The sequence below is a fragment of the Entelurus aequoreus genome, linkage group LG15 (genome assembly GCF_033978785.1).
Source record: "Entelurus aequoreus isolate RoL-2023_Sb linkage group LG15, RoL_Eaeq_v1.1, whole genome shotgun sequence".
Taxonomy (NCBI): domain Eukaryota; kingdom Metazoa; phylum Chordata; class Actinopteri; order Syngnathiformes; family Syngnathidae; genus Entelurus; species Entelurus aequoreus.
In genome coordinates, this window is record NC_084745.1 from 44287801 (window position 1) to 44311326 (window position 23526).

Below are 23526 nucleotides of genomic sequence, written 5' to 3' on the forward strand. Positions count from 1 at the left end.
AGATATTTACAGCTATACTTCCGCCCGAGTGCACTTGGGATGAGTCCAGCACCCCCGGCGACCCCGAGAGGGACAAGCAGTAAAAAATGGATGGTATATATATATATATATATATATATATATATATATATATATATATATATATATATACACACATACACACACACACACACAGTCGCGATCAAAAGTTTACATACACTTGTAAAGAACATAATGACATGGCTGTCTTGAGTTTCCAATAATTTCTACAACTCTTATTTTTTTGTGATGGAGTGATTGGAGCACATACTTGTTGGTCACAAAAAAACATTCATGAAGTTTGGTTCTTTTATGAATTTATTATGGGTCTACTGAAAATGTGACCAAATCTGCTGGGTCAAAAGCATACATAATGTTAATATTTGGTTACATGTCCCTTGGCAAGTTTCACTGCAATAAGGCACTTTTGGTAGCCATCCACAAGCTTCTGGTTGGATTCTTGACCACTCCTCTTGACAAAATTCATGCAGTTCAGCTAAATTTTCTGACATGGACTTGTTTCTTCAGCATCGTCCACACGTTTAAGTCAGGACTTTGGGAAGGCCATTCTTAAACCTTCATTCTAGCCTGATTTAGCCATTCCTTTACCACTTTTGACGTGTGTTTGGGGTCATTGTCCTGTTGGAACACCCAACTGTGCCCAAGACCCAAACCTGATGATTTTAGGTTGTCCTGAAGAATTTGGAGGTAATCCTCCTTTTTCATTGTCCCATTTAAAGCACCAGTTCCATTGGCAGCAAAACAGGCCCAGAGCATAATACTACCACCACCATGCTTGACGGTAGGAATGGTGTTCCTGGGATTAAAGGCCTCACCTTTTCTCCTCCAAACATATTGCTGGGTATTGTGGCCAAACAGCTCAGTTTTTGTTTCATCTGACCACAGAACTTTCCTTAAGAAGTTATTATATTTGTCCATGTGATGCCACCTACATTGGTTTAAATGTAGCTTAAAGATGTAGATAATGGGTTTTACTATGTAAAGCGCTTTGACTCACTAGAGAAATAGCGCTATATAAACATAATTCACTTCACATATACATATAAATACATATCTATACATATATATTGTAATGGCAATCTTCACCTTCAAATGTTCCAATTTATTGTCATTACTCAACAGGTTTGAGGGAGTGATCCTACGCAGTAGCAAACATTGTATATGAAGTGAGGTCCAGTCGAAAATCCAGTTTATGCATATTTATTAACGAATTTGCAGGGTGAATGAAACATACCAGGGATTATTGCAGTGATATTGTGTTACATGTTCTCCTGCCTGTTGCTGTTGTCTGCTGTGGTTTGCTGCTGTCTGCTGCTGGTAAGAACGGTTTGTGCTCCCACACCTGAGTCCTTCCTCGTTTGGCTCACCTGTGCTCCTACATATGCCTTCCCCCCTGCCCTGCTCAACCAAAATGCCCGCCACCTAGTGACAAAAGAAAGTAATTCCAACACAAAAATAAAGATGCCTTAAATGGCTCCTACACACCGGCCCCTAATTGTTTACACTGTAACAATTACTTGAAAGGGAGCCATTCAAATTCACTTTTACACGATTCTTCTGTTTTTTTTTCTCCATAATTTCAAAATAAAAATATGTTGGCATTTATAGTTCATTAATCTTGAATCTTCATTAATCTTCAATTTCAGTCTTTTGGATGAGACATATCTTGGTTATTGGTCTTTCCAGTATGCTGTTTTTGGTCTTTAGTCGAACTGTGCGTACAAGACCTTGTGCATCAGGAATAGTTTCCAGTATTCTCCCCAGTAACCAGGATCCTCGTGGGGCAGTGGAATCGACCACCACCACAATGTCACCAGGGGCAAAACTTCTCTTGGCTCTGGTCCATCGCTGACGTTCTTGGATTAAAGGTAAGTATTCTTTTGTCCATCGTTTCCAAAAGAGATCTGCCATGTATTGTACTTGTTTCCATCTACGTTTGATGTACAAATCCTCCTTTACAAAGAGTCCAGGTGGCAATATTGGATTGGTTTTTAGCAAAAGAAGATGGTTTGGGGTCAGCGCGTCCAGGTCCATGGGGTCATCAGAGGATTTGGTTATGGGTCGGTCATTTAAGATTGCTTCAATCTCACACATTAAAGTTTGCAATCCTTCATCATCAAGTACTTGTTGACGAAGAACAGAGCGCAATACACTCCGTATCATGCGGATTAGTCGTTCCCATACACCACCGTGATGGGAAGCTGCAGGGGGATTAAAGTTCCACTTTATACCTTGCTGCAGCATAGCGTTCTGGATTTTATCCTGATTCAAGTTGTTCAATGCTGTCTTTAATTCTTTTTCCGCTCCTACAAAGTTTGTACCATTGTCCGATCTCAGAGATGAAACTTGACCTCTTCGACAGATGAATCTCCTTAATGCATGGATACAGGAGTCTGTGTCAAGTGTATGTGCAACTTCCAGGTGTACTGCCCTGCTTGCCATGCAGGTGAAAATTACACCATACCTTTTAACAAGACTTTGTCCTCTTTTGATTTCTATAGGACCGAAGTAGTCCACTCCTACATTCGTGAATGGAGGTTTGTCTGGTTGGATTCTTTCCAAAGGTAAGTCTGACATTTTTTGCTCTCCGACTTTACTCCTCTGTCGTTTGCACACAATACAGTCATTTATGACTTTTCTTGCAGCAGAATTGGCTTTGATGATCCAATATTTTTTGCGGAGACAAGACAGCATGTAATTTCTTCCTGCATGTCCGAGTTGCTTATGGATGTGGCATAATAGTAGTGTGGATATGTGGAGGTCCTTAGAGAGAATAATCGGATGTTTGATTTCTTCAGGCATTGCTAGCCTATTCAGGCGACCACCTACTCTGAGAAGTCCATCCTCCAGCACTGGATCCAATTTGTACAAATGACTGTTTCTTTTGACATTTTTCTCAGTCTGTAGAACAGACATTTCCCCTTGAAATCTTTCACCTTGACTGAATGAGATGACTGCATTCTCTACTTGGATTAGATCTTGGGGAGATAAACACTGTCCATGAAGTGTGGCTTTAAATACTTGCATCTCCTCTTCAATCTTCTTCTTTAATTTGACAGGATCATTTTCAACACTACTCACAGCAGTTTGAACTTCTTTTCTTTTCCTAGTCAGTTGCAAGAGTGCGGTCTTTACTTTTAAAAGCCAGGCTGTTGCAATCTTCAGTCTCATCCAGGATGAGAAGTAGTGGATGAAATAGTTAGTTGGGTTCAACTGACTTTTGACAATGGCATTTACTGTGATGCCAGGTTTGATCTCTGGATCATCAACAGAGATTTTGGATTCAACTTGCAAGATTGGCCATTCTTGGCTTGCTTTCCAGAGAAAATCTTGTCCTCTTATCCAATTTTTGTAGCCTAGGAAGCGATCTGCTGTCAGCCCTCTTGATGCTGCATCTGCAGGGTTTTCCTTTGTGCTCACGTATCTCCATTGTGATATGTCGGTAGCATCCCTTACAAAAGAGACTCTGTTTGCTACAAATGTTTTAAAGCGTTTGGTTTCGTTGCTTATGTATTTAAGCACGGTTGTGCTATCCGTCCAGAAAAATGATTTCTCCAGTTTTAACTGTAGATCCTTTCGCAGCATTGTGTCAACTTTGACAGCGAGGACAGCTGCAGCCAGCTCCATTCTGGGAATTGTCATTTGTTTTAATGGTGCCACTCTTGACTTTCCTATGATGAATGCAACATGCACTTCTTTGTTTTTGTTTTCCAGTCTTAGATATGAGACGGTTCCGTAGCCACTCTCACTGGCATCCGAAAAGTGATGCAGCTGTGAGTGTGTGATTTGACCAAAGTGTGTAGGCTTCATGCACCGGTCAACTTTAAACTCCTTCATTTTGGTGAGATCTGCTAGCCATCCTGTCCACTGTTGAGAGAAAACGTGTGGTATGGTTTCATCCCATCCAAGCTTTTCCTTGCAGAGCTCCTGCATAATCATTTTGGCTGGCAGAGTAAATGGTCCTAGAAATCCTAAAGGGTCGTATACAGAGCTGACCACAGACAAAATGCCACGTCTAGTGTGTGGTCTTTCTGGTACAACAACTGTGAACTTGAACACATCAGTTTCCACACACCAGTGTAGTCCAAAGGCTCTTTCCATTGGTAGATTGTCCTTGTCCAAATCCAACTCCTTGATTTCTTTAGCCCTGTGCTCTTGTGGAATAGATGTTAATACAGCACGGCTGTTGCTGATCCATTTGGACAGAGTAAACCCACCCATTTGGCAGAGAGCAGTCAGATCTTTTACTAATTGTACTGCTTCTTGTTCTGTGGGAATCGAACGTAAACAGTCATCTACATAAAAGTTATGGCGTACTGTGTCTGTCACCTCAGGTGGAAAATGAGCTTGGTTGTCTTCAGCAGTTTTCCTCAAAGCGAAATTTGCACAACTTGGTGATGACACAGCTCCAAATAGATGTACCTTCATCCTATATTCAGTCAGATATTGCTGCATATCACCGTCAGGCCACCATAAGAATCTCAGGTAGTCGACATGCTTATCAGACACCTTAACCTGATGGAACATGGCTTTAATGTCTGCCATCAAGGCAACCGGTTCTTGTCTGAATCTGATGAGGACTCCGATAAGTGAGTTGGTAAGATCAGGACCCTGAAGTAGTTCACAGTTCAGTGATGTTCCTTTAAAGACTGCACCACAGTCAAAAACAACTCTTAATGTTCCTTTTTTTGAGTGGTGCACACCATGATGTGGAATATACCAGAGTCTTCCATCTTTTCTATTCAGCTGGTCTGCTAGTACCAATTCAGCATAGCCACTGTCAATCATATCTGTGACGAAAGATGTATATCCTTTATGGAACTTTTCATTTTTGTTGAACTTGCGTTTCAGGCTCTGGATGCGTTGCTCTGCAATACAACGGTTGTTCGGCATGATGGCATCTTCTTCTTTAAAAGGTAAGTTTAAACAGTAATGTTCATCTTTAATCTTTGCAGAGTGACTCACAATATCAAGAAACTTTTCCTCTTCTCTTGAAATTTCCTCTGTTTCCTTACTGGATCTTTCACTGAAATCTTGGTTGTACTGTTTGACTAATAACTCCTCCAGGTTTAGAATAGATATTCTATTGACATCAGCAACAGGGCAGCCATTATGCCTGCTGGTGTCATCTCCTTTTAAAGGACCATAAATGACCCATCCCAATAGGGTCCTCACTGCGTATGGCCCGTCCTCCTGGCTATTGACCACCTCCCAGGGTTCCAGTACCTTAGAGGCATTCGTGCCAATGAGGTCGATGTCAGAGTCAATTTCAGGTAATGTGATATGATTTAGATATGGCCAGTGTTTCAAATCCGGCTGTTTTGGAATATTGTGTGGTGAAACTGGCATGGTTTTTTTGTGTAAATACATCAGGCAATTGAATAAAGTCATTCGTATTTATCCCGGCTATTTCCAGTCCAGTGATGTGGTAGCTGGTTTCGGGTTTCACTTGATTCATGGTTTTGAGAAGGATGTTTGTTCTTTGTCCTGTAATGTTCAGTCTTTGCATCAGTTTTTCTGTGCAGAATGTGGAGGTGCTTCCATGATCCAAAAATGCATATGTTTGTAACGCTGTGTCTCCCTTGTTGCTTTTAACTTGTACAGGTACAATGGAGTAGATGGAGGGGTGGTTCCCGGCCCCAATATGACCACAAGTATGCTTGGGAGGTGGGACAACAGCATTGGTTCCAATTGATTTGGTTTGTGTTTGTTCTGTCTGTTCAATGTGGAGTATTTGTGGATGTTGTTTACAAATTTCACATAATAGACGATTTCTGCAGTCTCGAATTAAATGTCCTATTTTCAGACAGCCAAAACAGACTCCTTTTTCCTTTAAGACGTCTATTTTTTCTTTGTGCTTCTTCCTCTTGAATTGTGGACAGCACTCCAGTGTGTGACCACTCTTCTTACAGAACAGACAACTGTGAGATTTGACAATCACATTCCTTTTTCCTTCATTTGACTCCACAGTTTCTATGGGTATTAATGTTGTTGCAAAGTTGCTTCTTGGACTTGACTTTACTCTTGGCGTAGGGACGGATGAGGGTTTGACAGTTGATTGCTTATGGTCCTGAATGTTACCAAACAGTGGATCAGAGAGTATTTTGACTTGTTTTTTCAATAAAGTTCACAAGGTCTGGGAAAATGGCACGATGGCCTTGCTTCTCCTGTAGGTCACAGGCCTTGTTCCTCCACTGCTCTCTGAGCTTGTATGGAAGCTTTAGGATGATGGTCCCTCATATTAGAAACAACATTCATTTCTTCCATATAGGCCAGATTTTCCATTGCATTGGAACAACTTCTGAGGAATAGAGAGAATGCTCTCAATCCTTTTATATCCTCCAATTTAATTGTTCCCCAGGAAAAAGCCTTTTCCATATATGCTGTTGCAATATGATATTAATTACCAAAATGTTCCTTGAGTAGCTGTCTTGCCTTCTGGCAGCCCTGGGACGGAGGCATATGTTGGCAACTTTGAACCAGCTCTTTTGGAAGCCCTCTAGTATATTGTTCCAAATAATGCAAACAGTCATAGGTGTCACACTTTTTCTCCACTCCATATTCAAATGCCCTTATAAAGGTTTCATACTGAAACGGATCTCCATCAAACACAGGTACGTCTCTTGATGGTAAGGAGGAATGGACATTCTGCTTAACCAATAAGGCATTGAAATCATGTTGTGCTTTTAGTAAGTCAAGAATGTGATCTTGTTTGATGGCATTTGTGACAGGGGATGTAGTGTGAACTGTATGACCTTTAACATCCTCTTTTTTCGTTTGTATAGTTGATTTTGACAGATTGTCAGTTTGCATTAAAGAGTGAGCAGCCTGTCTTGGAGTCATGTAATGAGCTTCGGTATATTTTTCATATATGAATTGTTTTGGCTTCCCAACCTGTGTGTCAGAGAGGGGCATTGTTTTCTTTGGAGCAGCAGCTCCCTTGTGTGATTCAGAGCTCATTCTTGACACTCTTGATCCTTCCCTATATCCCATGGTTGCAAAAACTTGCTCCCTTGCATTTGCTGCTGCCAGCTTGGTTTCCATTTCCAACTTTTCCTTTTCCATTCTGAGTTGTTTCTGTTGTTTTGCGAATTGTTCCTGTTGAATTCTTTGTTGTGATTCAATCTGATGTTTTTTCTCCAATGCAGCAGCTTCTGCCATTAGAGCAGCCTTTTCGGCCTGGGCTCGAATGCGAGCAGATGAGGTAGAAGAGGTTGTTGATATGGAACTGTGTGTCATTGAGACATTTGATGCACTGTCCTGGGGTCCAATATCGGAAAGTGTAACACATAAATGTTCATCATGGGCAAGTGGGACATGCATTTCATCTTGGACTTGCGTTTCAACTGAGCCATGTGTTTCAGAGACATGCAATTGTGACTCCTCTTCCACAGGGGCAGTGTCATGTGTGGTTAGCTTTTTCACTTCTGATAACCATTCATGCACAAGTTTTATGAAACCTTCTAGTATCTTAATCTTTTCTTGAAACCAGTCATTTTTTCTATCAGGTTCCTCTTCAGGCAATGGTAAGGCAATCAATGAGGAATGATTTTCCCTTGCCTCTCCACACAAATGAATCAATTCATCCAAGTGACCTCTTACAGCATTTGCATTTTCATCATTTTCATTTGAATGCATGAGTTGTTTCATTGTGTCCCTTATTTTAGCAGCTTTTTTAACACATGCTCCTATTGCTTTATGATAATTGTCAACTTTCATTTCCAAGCCTTTGGCAGTATACGTTATGGCTCTTTTTCCCTTTCCAAAATATTGTACATTTTCCTTTTCAGGATCCACATTTTCGCCACCTTGTGGCTGTACATCATCTTTGCCACCAGACATAATTGGCCAAGTCCCTTGTGCTGCTTTCAGCTCCACACAACTCACCCTATAGAGCTGGCAGGTGTTTCCAATCACCCTGGCTGATGAGCAGCAGCGTGGCCGTGGCACAGTTTGTCCTCTTGCGGCTTTTTGATGGCCTTCGGTGTTCTTCTTGTTGTCCTTTTCACTCGAAGAGCAACGTTCTTACTTGAATGTACTGGCAATCTTCACCTTCAAATGTTCCAATTTATTGTCATTACTCAACAGGTTTGAGGGAGTGATCCTACGCAGTAGCAAACATTGTATATGAAGTGAGGTCCAGTCGAAAATCCAGTTTATGCATATTTATTAACAAATTTGCAGGGTGAATGAAACATACCAGGGATTATTGCAGTGATATTGTGTTATATGTTCTCCTGCCTGTTGCTGTTGTCTGCTGTGGTTTGCTGCTGTCTGCTGCTGGTTAGAACGGTTTGTGCTCCCACACCTGAGTCCTTCCTCGTTTGGCTCACCTGTGCTCCTACATGTGCCTTCCCCCCTGCCCTGCTCAACCAAAATGCCCGCCACCTAGTGACAAAAGAAAGTAATTCCAACACAAAAATAAAGATGCCTTAAATGGCTCCTACATATATACACACACACAACACTTCTCCGACACAGACGAAGAGGATTTCGGTGGTTTTAGTACGCAGGAGGATGACGATGACACAATGATTAAAGACTGACTTTTCATATACCGGTAGGCTGGTTATTTTGATAACGTACAGGCGAGCACTTTGTATTACTTTGCACCGTTGTATTATTTGTACTCTGCACGAATGCTGTTCGCCATGTCAAAGATGTGAAAGTTTGATTGAATGATTGAAAGATTTATTGTTAATAAATGGGACGCTTTGCGTTCCCAAACAGTCATCTCTGTCCCGACAATCCCCTCCGTGGTAGCAGGAACCCCTATATACTACGGTAATTACACATCAAAACCCTGCGGCTTATAGTCGGGTGCGGCTTATACATGGAGCAATCTGTATTTTCCCCTAAATTTAGCTGGTGCGGCTTATAGTCAGGTGCGGCTTATAGTCCGGAAATTACGGTACATACATACATACATACATACATACATACATTATATATATATATATACATACATACATACATACATATATACATACATACATACATATATATACATATATATATATATATATATATATATACACACACACACACTAGGGTTGACCCGATACCAATATTTTGGTACCGGTACCAAAATGTATTTCGATACTTTGATACTTTTCTAAATAAAGGGGACCACAAAAAAGGCATTATTGTCTTTAACAAAAAATCTGATCGTACATTAAACATACAACTGTCTCTTTTTCTCGCTATTTAATTGCAACAAACACCTCGAGTAATGCACTTTCTATTGCAATTTCTGGAAGAACTTCTGCAAATTCAGGTATCTCATAAAAGGACCAAGAGATCCTACAGGGTCTGATACATTTCTGTCAATGTTTCATGTCAATGATTACGATTCTAAATCGATCCAAATTTAGGGTCGATAAAAAATAAAAATAAAATTAAGTTTTTCCAGGCCATCTTCATGCTTGCTTGTTGTGCGTATACATCAGCAGCCAAGAGGAGTTTTTGTAAGCTGTTTTGAAAAGGTTTTATGATTTATATACCGAATAATACATTGCAAAAACCGGTTTGATTCGAGATTCCGAGAGAGGCATGTGGCAGCACAGTGAGCTCGATGCCCAACGACTGCACGTCCCGACGGGCCCAAGGTCCCCTATCTCGGAACACGCAGGGTTCCTCTGGCACTCCTCTCTTCAACAAGTGCGAGGTTAATAGTTGAATTAGACTCCTCGGAATCAAACAGTCAACTATTGTAGGACACCCCTAGGCGTGAGTGTGTGATGCAGGGACACACTTGCATCAGAAGTAGCATAAACGCACCATTGCAAACGCCACCGCCAAACAAAATAAACATAAAGTAGCGCACAGGGCGCCATTCAAGCAAGAACCACAACTGATCCAAACAGCAGAAAAAAAACTATGTGAGAAAAGAAACACTCACCCATGTTACATTCGATGTTGCTTTTGGGGTAAATAAGGAGGTCTCTTGCAAAAACGGGATTCCCGGCGGGATAAAACAGAGGTTGACCATGATGTATGTGTGGCAGCGACCTGCAAGTATCACATGATAAGATCATGTCATGGTTATGGTGTAAGTTCATTTCGAACATTCATAGTTAGAATATGGTAGATCACATATTTCCAGTTTCTCAGTAAAGCACGTCCAAAAAGGAGTAGAAACAGAGCTTATTTAACACCTCTAAAGGCTTGGTGGCCACATGCGTGTGTCAATGCGTTGACTTTGGGTTGTTGTGTTTTCCCGGAATGCAAAGGAAAGTTGGCGCGGGCAAGGCGAGAATGTAAGTACATATTTTATTTTTACACTAACAAAAAGAACCAAAGGCGCGCACAAGGCGGAAGTACAAAAACTTGGCTAATGAAACAAAACTTGCACAAAGGCAGAAACTATGAACAATAAACAAAAACTTACTTGGCATGGAACTATGGTAGCATGAAGATAAACAGAGGTAGCAGGGGTGTCAGAAGTAGCATGGTATGATAGGATAGATAATGTCACCAGGACGATCAAGAGAAACAGACAGGTTTAAATAGCAGTGACATAATCAGTGAAAACAGGTGCGTGACTCAAAACGTGAAACAGGTGAAACTAATGGTTGCTATGGTGACAAAACAAGGGAGTGAAAAGCAGGAACTAAGTGTACAAAACCCAAACGGAACATAACTTAAACAAAACATGATCAACAGACAAGACAGCGTGGACAGCACCTTTTAGCTCTTATTTCCAAAATTGTGTACACTACTGAATTGGGGTCTTATGGCCGCTTATGTGGACACTTATACTGCCATCTGGTGGTGTCAGAAGAGTATAACATACAGTGGAATTTGGGAAAGAAAAGTGTAAAAATAAGAATTAGCATGTCACTAAACATGAAGTACATGTTTGTTACTTATGGACTAAGTACATCATATTAAAAGATGATTCTCAGTTGTTATTCTAATTAGGGTCCAATAAGCCCAAATAGCAAAGAGAAATAAAAAAAGCATGTAAACAAACAGCTTGGGCCCATACTTGCCAACCCTCCCGAATTTTCTGGGAGACTCCCGAATTTCAGTGCCTCTCCCGAAAATCTCCCGGGACAACCATTCTCCCGAATTTCTCCCGATTTCCAGCCGGACTTAAGGTACGCCCCCTCCAGGTCCGTGCGGACCTGAGTGAGGACAGCCTGTTGTCACGTCCGCTTTTCATTCATATAAACAACGTGCCGGCCCAGTCACGTTATAACATCTACGGCTTTTGGAGAGTGCACAACTGCACACACAACAAGAAGGAGACGAAGCAGAAGAACGAAGAAGACAGTCATGGCGACGACGAGTGACAGAGAATAGAACGAGGATGGACAATTCAACCCTAAACTCACTCCTTTCCTGCAAATGAAATTTCACAGATGCTGCCTGTAATAGAGTGATCTAAGTTGTTTGTTGCCATCTCCAGCCGCCTGCTGCTGTTTTGCAAGCACCAATACTCCATCAGTGTTGGCGCTAGGAATTTTCTAAATGGGGTCCCAGGGACCCCATCAAGTCATAAAAATGGGGTACCACAGTACATTTTTGGGGTCCCACTTTTTTGTAACTTTTTTGAAAACAAATGACAAATGTATGCATTATCCTGTTATATGGGTTATACTTGTATATGGTAAATGGGTTGTACTTGTATAGCGCTTTTCTACCTTCAAGGTACTCAAAGCGCTTTGACACTATTTCCACATTCACACACACATTCACACACTGATGGCGGGAGCTGCCATGCAAGACCCTAACCACGACCCATCAGGGGCAAGGGTGAAGCGTCTTGCTCAAGGACACAACGGACGTGACGAGGTTAGTAGAAGGTGGGGATCGAACCAGGAACCCTCAGGTTGCTGGCACGGATACTCTCCCAACTGCGCCACGCCGTTCCCGTCTCACATTCTATTATGTGTTTTGGAAAAAGGTTGTCATAAACATGAATTCATTAAAAAAAATAATACAAAAGAAAACACATTTTTATGCATATGTAAATGTATTCAGTTATAAACTTTCATTCACTTTCTTCTTTCCTTCATGGATCTAAACTTTACCGCTGTCTGTATTTTTTTCTATATATTTATTGTAATATTTTCAGAATGTGTTTGTTCTCTATTTGGCCAAAGTAAGATAAAGAAAACAATCTGAAGTTGTCTTTATTTTTTTGTTTTAATGCCATGATTTTAATAGTCCGGCCCGCGTGTGCACAGATATTCCTCCATGCGGCCCTTGAGCTAAAATGACTTTGACACCCCTGGTTTAGACTGAAAAAGCAGAAGCGGTTACATTTGATACAACAAATAAGTTCTAAAAAGATACCTGCATCCATGTGATACATAAACACAGTCAAGGGGCAAGACCTGCTGCATGCCTCGCGTGGCGCTGAGCACCCTATTGGCCGCCTCCCTCGTCTTGGTGACCACGCAATCCATGTCGCTCCTGATGTGCCAGGAAATGACCCTGGCTGCATCGTCGTCCTGCACAAAGGCCAGGTGGCCGACCTGCGTTCGGAAAGAACAAATGTTGTCAGGATTGTTTGCGAGTCGGGGAGACCGGGTCTCGTTACCTTTCCCAAAACATCCTGCTGCCCATTCAAGTATTTTGGAATTGAGCAGACTCTCCTGGGCATTTTCTCAATCTGGTTAGCTTCAGACATCTTTCTGCTCAGGTGCTGGTTGACCATTCTGATCTGCGGAGAATACCTCAAAAGGTTTTCATGTACTTGTCACATCGCATCTCATTTACATACAAGAGAGAGTCTTACAGTGACTGGTGGACGTAGGTTCAACTTGCTTATGAGCTGGTTTTGAAGAATGCTCTCCTTACATTTTGCCTCGTCGTGCCGATCTGGTGAAAGAGAATCATTCGTAATCATTTTACACATTTGTAAGAATGTTTATGGAGGAGAAAACAAACAAAAGCAAACAGTTCAGTTTGTCCTAGGCGTATCTCTCTAGTCTGGAAGTAGTCTTTGCCATTGAGTCGAATGTGCCAGCCTTTTTTTGTTGTTGAGCCCAACAAAGTGTTTTTACTGCAAGTATTGTACTTATTACACAACAGCTGTTTGATTGTGACGTGCGTCTTAGTTGTCGTTCTCATTACCAAATGTAGAGGTGATAAAATCGCACTCTTAAATCGCTGACGCTAATTAGTGGCATGTATACGGCATATGCAATGTAAACTAGAATCGAGCCAGCCAGCACATTTGTTGCATTTATTTTGTGTTTGAATGTCAGAGGTTTTCTGTATTTCATGTAGGTTACATTGACTTTATTGATTTTAGGGGTGCGCAGATTCAATATTGATATCAAATATCAGTCTGACATCAGCAAATAAACGAGTATCTCATTATATTGGCTGGCACCCAAAATCTCAGATATAAGCAGTCCTGCTAGCGTGTTTACTTGTGCAAAGTTCGACAGCCACTTAACATCTAAATGTCCTTCAAAAAACACACAGTTAGTATTTTCTTGTACTTTAAGTCAAGTCATTTATAAAACAGAAACATTGTAGGCTATAGGCTATTAGGAGCGAGCAGCTACACAACAGTTAAGCACACAATGGCACACAAGCAAATCATATGTATTAAAGTGTCCTTCAGTGAAAAATATTGCAGTCTACAACAGCACATTTGTCAAAATAAACAAGTATCAAATCATTTTAGTAGCATATTACTTACACATGCAAAGTTTCCAAGGCAGAAGTGTATCAGAAAGTATCCAGTAACAAACATGTCCGCATCATTCAACTTACTGCCTCATGAGCTTAACTTAATAATCATGACCATTAGTGTCCCCGAAAAAACAATTACCACGCCACTTGAAATTAAAGACAGCAAAAGTCCATTCTAGACGGTGAATATTAGTTTCGTGTTTTTCATACCTACTACCATTGTCCTCATAAATTTCCCGCTACATAATAAAAGTATGGATGATTTTTGCTAATATTGTGCCTAGTCAAAATCATTATTGGCCAATACACAAGGCGCCAATGTTGGTATCGTATCGGAAGTGAAAAAGTTGTAAAACAGATCAAAACAGACTGCTTGTATCAGAATTCTCCTATCTGATCTTTTAGCATCAAAATTTAAAAAAAATCTATAGTAGTACTTCGGTTTTTAGACACCCCACTTTTTACTATGATTTTTTAAACCACCTTTTTGCGAAAAGTTTGCCCTGGTTTTTGTACACCAACTAGGTTATCGTACAGCCAAACATTGCGCCTAACAAACTAATCCTTTTGCTGGGATATCATTCCGCAGGATCGAATGTCCAAATTAAGAATCCCACAAGTTTGTAACTCACTTTCTGGGCTTTTGTCACACACACACTAGGTGTGGTGAAATTTGTCCTCTGCATTTGACCCATCCCCTTGATCACCCCCTGGGAGGTGAGGGGAGCAGTGGGCAGCAGCGTAGCCGCGCCCGGGAATCATTTTTGGTGATTTGAATATGACTGCAAAATAATTTACGATGGAGCCAAATGAAGTTACGAGTGCTGGCACTTAGATAAAGTAAGTGAGAAATACTTTTGAAATCAAGAAATAACTCAAAAGTATGGAGGTGGTGTTCAATTGGCTTTTCCCCTTCTTTCTCTCTGGCTCATTGCCGTCTTGACCAACAAGTGTCTTCAGTAAAGGTAAATGTTATGTTGAATGTTCATTCATTCATTTACCGTATTTTCCGGACCACAGAGCTCACCGGATTATAAGACGCACTGCCGATGAATGGTCTGTTTTTTATCTTTTTTCATATATTAGGCGCACCAGATTATAAGGCGCATTAAAGGAGTCATATTATTATTATTTTTTTCTAAATGGAAAACACTTCCTTGTGGTCTACATAACATGTAATAGTAGTTATTTGGTCAAAATAATGCATTGATTATGTTTTACAGATCATCTTCAAGTCGCTTTCTGACAGTCGCTTCAGGATGCGCCGTTTTGTGGGAGGTCTTATTTACTGTATAATGTAAACTCACTACACCGGTTTGTTTTAGCGCTTTAATGGCGAGTTTACTGACAGATATAAGTAAGAACTTTACACTGCTTTATATTAGAAATGGCAACAGTGGAAGATTAATGTCACATAAGAAGAAGATAGAGGAAAAAGAAGAATCTTATCGACTACGTTGTCGGCACAAACTACAAAGGCGGACGTGCGCAATTTTTCAGGACTTCTATAGATCCCAAATGCAGATCAGCAGGTACCAGAAGGTAAGAAAAGTTGCTCATGCATAATATTGCAAAACAATACGGCAGATAATATGTCTTACCTTATACACACCATAATAATACTCATGTTTAATGCGCTGACAATTATTCAAGCGGTACCATGAATTGATTAACGTGGACCCCGACTTAAACAAGTTGAAAAACTTATTCGGGTGTTACCATTTAGTGGTCAATTGTACGGAATATGTACTGTACTGTGCAATCTACTAACAAAAGTTTCAATCAATCAAAGCGTCTTCATAGCTTACCAAAGTCGTACTAAAACATTTTGATAGATTTTTGAGCGCCATGTGTAATGTTCTTTATTTTCAATGGAACATTTCAAATGTTGGTGTTTACTTGAGACATATTGCAATTATAGTGCTGTCTACACTTATCTCTTATGTTTGACTGCCATCTACTGGTCACACTTATCATTACACCATGTACCAAATAAAAAATCTTTAAGGTCGGTAAGCTCGACCAAATTTATTCTTTACATTAGGCGCACCGGTTATAAGGCGCACTGTCGAGTTTTGAGAAAAAAAAAGGATTTTAAATTCGCCTTATAGTCTGGAAAATACGGTATGTTTTTGTACATAATTTTCTGCATGTGAAACTACAATTATTCTCTATAAAAACATGTTTTGTCTTAATAATTGCGGGTGCCTGGAATAATTGGATTTATATGATTAATTATGCAAAAAACTGCTCCGGGTTTTCATACGATTTGGTTTTCGACCTATTTTTTGAAACAGAATAGTAACAAAAACTGAGGTACCACTCTACTAGACAATATTTACAGTATATAATTAAAGAAGGTTAATTAACTAAATTAATTATTAGGATCCCTCCTTCCCCCGTCTATCTTTTGATCCTTTATTGCAGGTTATGGTACAATGAGAGGTAACTCGGTGTAACGATATGGACATAATATAGTTGACCTAATTAAAACAACTTAGTTTTAGGAAGATTAAAACGTACCTGTCAAGACCTTAAGGAGGCCAGTGTACACTTCCAAAACACCTTTGTAACTTTTAATGTCCGTACACAGCTTGTCTTTCTTGCTGGACAGCTCAGACACTCTTTTTTGATGTTGAGCGTCTTGAGAAAAATATCAGTTTGTCAGTGTGGCTCATATTCAGAAGAGAAATTGCATGCTGGTTTCTACCGTTATAAAAGCGGAACAGGAGCTCAAAGGCGGCGAGTGGCATAGGGTCCGTTAGGACATCAAGTTTGAAGAGGAGGATGTAGCAGGCACCATTCTCTCCAGGGCTGTCCTCCATGATGACCAGCCTCTGTGGGGGAGACACAGCTAAGTTACATCTGTAAGGAACTCGTATTTATTGATTGATTTTGGTACGTACTTCGATATAAGCTTTTCCTTTCGACAGTGTCACGTCGCAGCTGCTTTGGCCATCAAGTTGAGGGATGACCTTGTTGGGGTTGTCGTCACAGTTCTTTATGATAACACTCACCGTCCCCTCCATGTCTTCTCCCGCTGGGTTCCCATAGGAATCCTGGGATCAATCAAGGTGACTGTTAGTCATGCTGAACAACACCCAGGATGCTCCTCTGGCATGATATTCAGCTCACCAATACCCTCAGGGTCAAGTTTTCCACAAGGGTTCGCTTGGTGATGTCCTTACTGTGGAAAACTACAGGGGTGGACAATTGCGAGTCAGATCCCAGTGTGGAAGGTTGACTGGCCACCACCTCAACAGGAATCTTTATAAGAGTGACAAACAATTCAGAAATCAATCAACAATGTATTTTTTAACTGTTTAGGGCCTGAGTTAAAGATGGACATACTACTCAATGAATTGATCAGTAAGGATTGGGTCTGGTATGAGAAATCTATCATTAATCATTAAAATTAGGGACCCTCATAAAATATATTTTTTAAAGCCGATCGTCACTCAGTTTGGACGACCGGCCATCTCTAAGAAGAGTCCTAGTGGTTACAAACGCCCTCCATGTACAGATGATGGAGGCCACTGTGCTGATTGGGACCTTCAAGGCAGCAGATATTTTTCTGTACCCTTCCCTAGATTTGTGCCTCGAGACAATCCTGCCTCAGAGGTCTACACTTCACTGGTTTGTGCTCTGTCATGCACAGTCAACTGTGCCTCATATATAGACAGGTGTGAACCTTTCCAAATCATGTCCAACCCACTCAATTTACCACAGGTGGACTCCAATTAACCTGATGGGAAATTTTAAGGACGATCAGTTGTTTTTATTTTCAATAAATTTGCAAACATTTTCTAAAAAAAAAACTTTTTCACATTGTCATTTGTGGTATTGTGTGTAGAACTTTGAGGACAAAAATGAATGTATTGCACTTAGGAATAAGGCTGTTACCTAACAAAATGTGGAACAAGTGAAACGCTATGAACACTTTCCAGATGCACCGTATGTTGCAAAAGGTTTTTAGTTCCATATTTTCCTGTTGGGCGTAAATATTGGTGTTTTTGTTCATGGTCCTTTGGAACATAGTAGAGTTGATGTTGAATGTAGATGTTTGTTTTTAACTGGTTAAATGAACAAATATCGTAGCTTGTGCCGGTCGGAGCTACGTGAGCCTGTTTTGGAGGTCCTTTGTGTAATCAAACATGCTTGAAGTTTGTCCAAAGTTTCAGGGTTTGATCGTTGTATGGCTTCAGGTTGCTAGGCGACCGCAGACTCAATTTGCTGATTATAGCAAATCCTTGCCTCTTGCCGGGCAGAGTTCAGATCCCAGCAGCAAGACAGGGACGCTCTTGATTCAGTCACACCGAGTTTGCCGTCTAAATAAGTACAATCTGACTATGAGAAGTTGAGCTAGAACCATGAGGACCTCCACCTTTACTCTGATCAACACAACTGGCATGGGAATAGGAATTCAAAAGGCTCAGGGACGCCGAGATGAGCGGTCGCACTCTCTTTCGCTCCCGATCGGGAATTCAAACAACTGCTCGGTTCATCCCACACTTCCTCCTTTTTCTACTGTGGATCACGGATTTATATTTAAACCTCCCCGGATACTTTACCCTCTTGAAAATGAGAGTCAAGAACGCGAAATGGACATACACAGTGACTTTTATCTCCACGACAATACATCAGCGAAGCACCTTGGCTTTGGAGCTAACGTGTTAGCATCGTGCTTGACTGGCCATCGAGGCAAAGGGAACATGCCCCTGACTGGAAGGATAGACAGAAAGTCAATAATACTACTATTACTTCTACTATCAGGAGACACTGAACTCAACCCTGGACCTGCAACAACACGGTTAATGTTGTCCCGACTGGCGAAGACTAGCAATGCTACTGCTAGCGTCGCCATCGAAGCTAACTCGGCTACCGGCTCATCTCAGCTCAAGCTCACCTGTGCTCCAGCGATCGGCGGCTCGGCGAAGGACTTCGCCCCGTTCATCGACACGGTCGGAGGCTCGGCGGCGGCGGTGGAGGACGAACGACCCAGTCATCGGAGAAGGCAGCGACTGAGCGGCGGTGAACGACGCGGCGGCTGCGGTGGACGGCGACCCAGACATCGGTGATTGCGGGGAACTGCAGGAGATGGCGGGGGTCCACGCGGCCTCTCCCCGGTCCCAGACGGTCGAGGACGCGGCATACACAGGATTTAGAGGCGCCTTTACACAAACATTTTCGTTGTTCTCTTTCTCTTTGTCTTCAAAAAAGCCCGCCAAAAGGAAATCCACCCCCACCCCCAGCAACCCTACCTGGCCTCCCCCTCTCCCCCTCTCCAACTCCGCCCCTCCCTCCCCCTTCACCTGGAGGACGATCAATACGCCCCTCTCTCTCTCTCCTCTCTCTCCTTGCTCTACAACTTCAACAGCAATAATAACCAACAATTTTTCTGGTCAGTACCACAACACAGCGGACTCTGATGCTCTTTTTGGTTCCAGTGGACTACACATCATCCACCTTAATGTGAACAGCCTCTCTGGAGCCAAACTTGACCAAATCAGAGAAATGTTCCTCAACACGAAGGTAAAAATCTTGTGTTTCTCTGAAACCAAATTTGATCAAAGTATTTCTGACTCAGAGATAGAAATAGAAAACTTTTCGGTTATCAGAAAGGATAGGAATAAACACGGTGGGGGCGTTTGTATGTATATTCACCAGGATATTAAATACATAACTCGCACTGATCTTAACCACAATGACCTAGAATCTGTGTGGGCGGAAATCAAATTTAAAAACGCTAAGCCGGTACTAATAGGGATGTTTATAGACCCCCTAATCAGAGTGATTTCTATGGGGCTTTGGAAGAATGCTTGGCAGGGACAGACAACGTGGAGAAAATTATAACTGGGGATCTGAACACAGATATTCAACGCAAGGATGCGCCTGTCTTCAAATCCTTCAGCAAGTTTTGTAATCTGCACAGTCTTTCCCAGCTAATAGCGCTACCTACAAGGGTGTGTGATTCCACCCAATCAACCATAGATCTCATTCTCACTTCAGACCGGCCTAAAATAAAAAATAGTGGGGTCATGATCTGTGGTCTTAGCGACCACTATCTAACCTTCTGCACCCGTAAAATAGCTAAACCTAAAGCCAATGGCCACATAACAGCCCAATCCAGATCCCTCACAAAATACTCCAATGACAATTTCAATTTAAAATTAGATGAGTGGGACTGGTCCCCTGTGCTCGCGAGCAACATGGTCGATGTTGCTTGGGATCGCTTCAAAACGGCGTTCCTAAAGATACTAAATGACATGGCTCCTCAATCTCGTTACCCTGCGTAATGACAATAAAGCTGATTCTGAAAACAGTCAGGATCAAAGCCCGCTCGGAACCATGGATGAATCCGGACCTATTAGCTGCCATAAAAGACAGAGACAGGAAATACTCTGAATACCACAAATGTAAAACAGAAGTAGATAAACAACCCAATAATATCAACCTCAAATTACTCCTTTCAACTCTCAAAAAGCAATGCAATAAATTAAGAAATAAGTCAACCAACCTGACTAAATCCTTTAAAAAAAATTACATTAACGACAAAATAGAGGAAAACACAAATAAACCATGTGAGCTCTGGAAAATTCTCAACAACCAGCTTCCTGGTTGCAGCCAGAAACTTAAAACAAGACTCACCAACATCAGCATCAAGGAGGGTGACTCCCTCATTACAGACAAAATGGAGGTAGCTAGCAGACTTAACATCTTTTTCACCAGCATAGCCGCAACTCTTGTCAACAAGCTGTCCCACCACTCTGGTCGCTTTGGTGTAGAACACATTAAAGCCTTCTACAGAAAGCTAGGAGTATCCAACGATGATTTTAAATTAGAAATGGTCACAGCTGATGAGGTGTTTAAAAAATTGAGCGCGCTCCACCCTAACAAGGCCACCGGCCTTGATAATATTCCCTCCAGATTCCTCAGGGACTCTGCCTCCATCATTGCCCCGATCATCACGCACATAATAAACCTATCAATTACACAAGGCCAAGTACCAAAAGATTTTAAGATAGCAAGAGTAACTCCCCTCTTTAAAAAAGGAAGCAAATTGGAACCTGGCAACTACCGACCTGTTTCTATTCTCAGTTCCATTTCGAAAGTAATGGAGAAAATAGTTTATGAACAGGTCGATAGTTACCTTGCCACTAATAAACTCATGTACAAATTCCAATCCGGCTTCAGAACTAACCACTCCACTGACACATGCCTTCTCTGTCTGACCGACCACATCAAACATGAGGTGGATGCGGGCAAATACTGCGGCATGGTCATGCTGGACCTTCAGAAGGCCTTTGACACCGTTAACCACGCTATACTGTTGGATAAGCTCAGAGCAATCGGATTTAACAAAACCTCATGGAGCTGGATGCAATCTTACTTGGAGGGGAGGGAGCAGGTGGTAGAGGTGAACGTCACCGTGTCCCCCCCCTCTCGGTGAGCTGTGGAGTCCCCCAAGGCAGTATATTGGGACCTTTACTGTTCCTAATATACATAAACGACATGTCATCGGCATGCGACTGTGAATTGTTTTTGTTTACGGATGACTCTGCCTTGCTGGTATCCGGCAAGGACAAGAAACAGGTGGAGAAAATCCTCAGTGCTGAGCTCTGTAGAACTTGCACCTGGCTTGCTGACAACAAGCTATCCATACACTTGGGTAAAACAGAATCCATCCTGTTTGGGTCCCACATCAACCCTAAGAAAGTCAATGACTTCACCATAAAAGTAGGTGACATTGTTATCACCAGGAAAGATGAGGTCACCTACCTAGGTTCCATTCTAGAGGCTAACCTTTCCTGTGATCAAATGGCAACCAAGGTAATCAAAAAGGTTAACCAACGAACGAGATTTCTCTACAGAATTTCCTCTCTGGTCAACAAAAGCACCTTGAGGATTCTGGCGGGAACTCTCGTTCAACCCTTTTTTGATTACGCATGCACCTCCTGGTACCCCAGCACCTCCAAAACCCTCAAATCTAAACTCCAAACATCTCAGAACAAGCTAGTCAGGTTACTTCTAGACTTCCACCCCAGATCCCACCTCACTCCTACCCACTTCTCTAAAGTGGGCTGGCTCAAGGTGGAGGACAGAGTTAAACAACTTGCACTGAGCCTAGTCTATAAAATCCGCTACACCTCCCTGATACCGAAGTACATGTCAAACTACTTCCTTAACGTAAATGACCGCCATAACCACAACACCAGGGGGAGCTCCACTAACCACGTTAAACCCAGATTCCGAACTAACAAGGGTCTTAACTCATTCTCTTTCTATGCCACATCAATGTGGAATGTGCTCCCAACAGGTATAAAAGAAAGGGCATCTCTATCCTCCTTCAAAACCGCAATAAAAGTTCACCTCCAGGCAGCTACAACCCTAAACTAACACCCTCCCCGGATTGCTAATAATCAAATGTAAACAATCAAATGCAGATACTTTTTCTTATGCCTTCCGATCTCTCTCTCTCTCTCTCTCTCTCTCTCTCTCTCTCTCTCTCTCTCTCTCTCTCTCTCTATGTCCACTACTTGATGTCCATATCTTACCCCCCCCCCTCCACACCCCTGATTGTAAATAATGTAAATAATTCAATGTGATTATCTTGTGTGATGACTGTATTATGATGATAGTATATATGATAGTATATATCTGTATCATGAATCAATTTAAGTGGACCCCGACTTAAATAAGTTGAAAAACTTATTCGGGTGTTACCATTTAGTGGTCAATTGTACGGAATATGTACTTCACTGTGCAACCTACTAATAAAAGTCTCAATCAAAAATCAATCAATTCAGAAGATGAAAGAGAGAAGAGAGCTACAAGTGGCCAATTTTCTGCAATTAGGGGATGTGCAAATGGATGCTTACAACATCGATACATGCATTCTAGTGTACGTCATTCTACCAGTTATAAGTTAGAACTTTGGTGTGACACTTCATCAGGCTCGATTCTTTGATTCCAACATACAACTAGTATCAAAAACGCTTTAAAAAAAACTTTGACTAGTTTCATGTTGGAATATTGCAATTCCCTGTTAATAGACTAATTTTGCTGATCCAAAATGCTGCTGCAGAAGTTCAACAACAAGGACGGACAACACCACTGTACCTTGTATACCAATAAGCTCCCTGAGCTTAATTTCCCCTGTGGCTCTAAGAACTTTCGAAAAGTAAAATGTGAGACCTGTGTGAAGCTGGCCCCTCTTGTCATTGCAAATATTAAAATACCACTGCCGTTCATTTGTGCTGATTTGTGGTGTGAAACTTTTCATTTGTGCTGTTAAGGTTTTTAAGTAATTCTAAAATACAATATCTTTCCAAACTTGTCCCAAACGTTTGTGCAGTCAAAAAAACATTTGTGTTAGTAAATATCTGTTATTAATTGGTGCCAAATTCTGTACTCTCATAGGTACTGAATGAACTCTGTCGGATACCGGCATCATATTTCGATATCTTTCTTGCTTGTGACGTCATGTTCGGTTGCAGACTCGAATACTTGTTGGAAAACAAGCACTCGTGCAGATACCTTATAGTTAATGTTACCATTTTCCAACCTAACAAACAAAGCAAGCATGTAAGGCTCTGCCTTTTCAAAATGCGCTAGCTCGATGTTAATTTACATTACAAAGCCATATACATGCTACAGAGCAGCATCAGCCGTTTTACACGGCAAGTTCAACACCTTCACATTGGTTAATCAAAACTACAACTACGATGCATGTTACAAACAAACAGCTGGTACTGGTACTTACTACTCACCAAACTTTGAGCCCAAGATCCCTTGTCTCAGCCCAAAACCCAATCAAGATCTACCCCTGCG

The 23526-nt window shown here is 41.5% G+C and overlaps 1 protein-coding gene across 2 annotated transcripts in view; it reads right to left on the reverse strand.

The window, feature by feature from the left end:
• smchd1 (structural maintenance of chromosomes flexible hinge domain containing 1) overlaps positions 1 to 23526 on the reverse strand; it is a 99622-nt gene that overhangs the window by 11544 nt on the left and 64552 nt on the right. The window contains exons 36-43 of one of the 2 annotated variants that reach the window (XM_062021575.1): positions 16837 to 16962; positions 16602 to 16754; positions 16406 to 16532; positions 16219 to 16338; positions 12788 to 12870; positions 12590 to 12712; positions 12343 to 12524; positions 9941 to 10050 (exon numbers count right to left, since the gene is read on the reverse strand). In XM_062021575.1, coding sequence (XP_061877559.1) covers positions 9941 to 10050; positions 12343 to 12524; positions 12590 to 12712; positions 12788 to 12870; positions 16219 to 16338; positions 16406 to 16532; positions 16602 to 16754; positions 16837 to 16962 — 1024 coding nt within the window. Of the gene's footprint in view, positions 1 to 9940; positions 10051 to 12342; positions 12525 to 12589; positions 12713 to 12787; positions 12871 to 16218; positions 16339 to 16405; positions 16533 to 16601; positions 16755 to 16830; positions 16963 to 23526 lie in introns of both variants that reach the window. The other variant, XM_062021574.1, reaches the window with a different exon arrangement.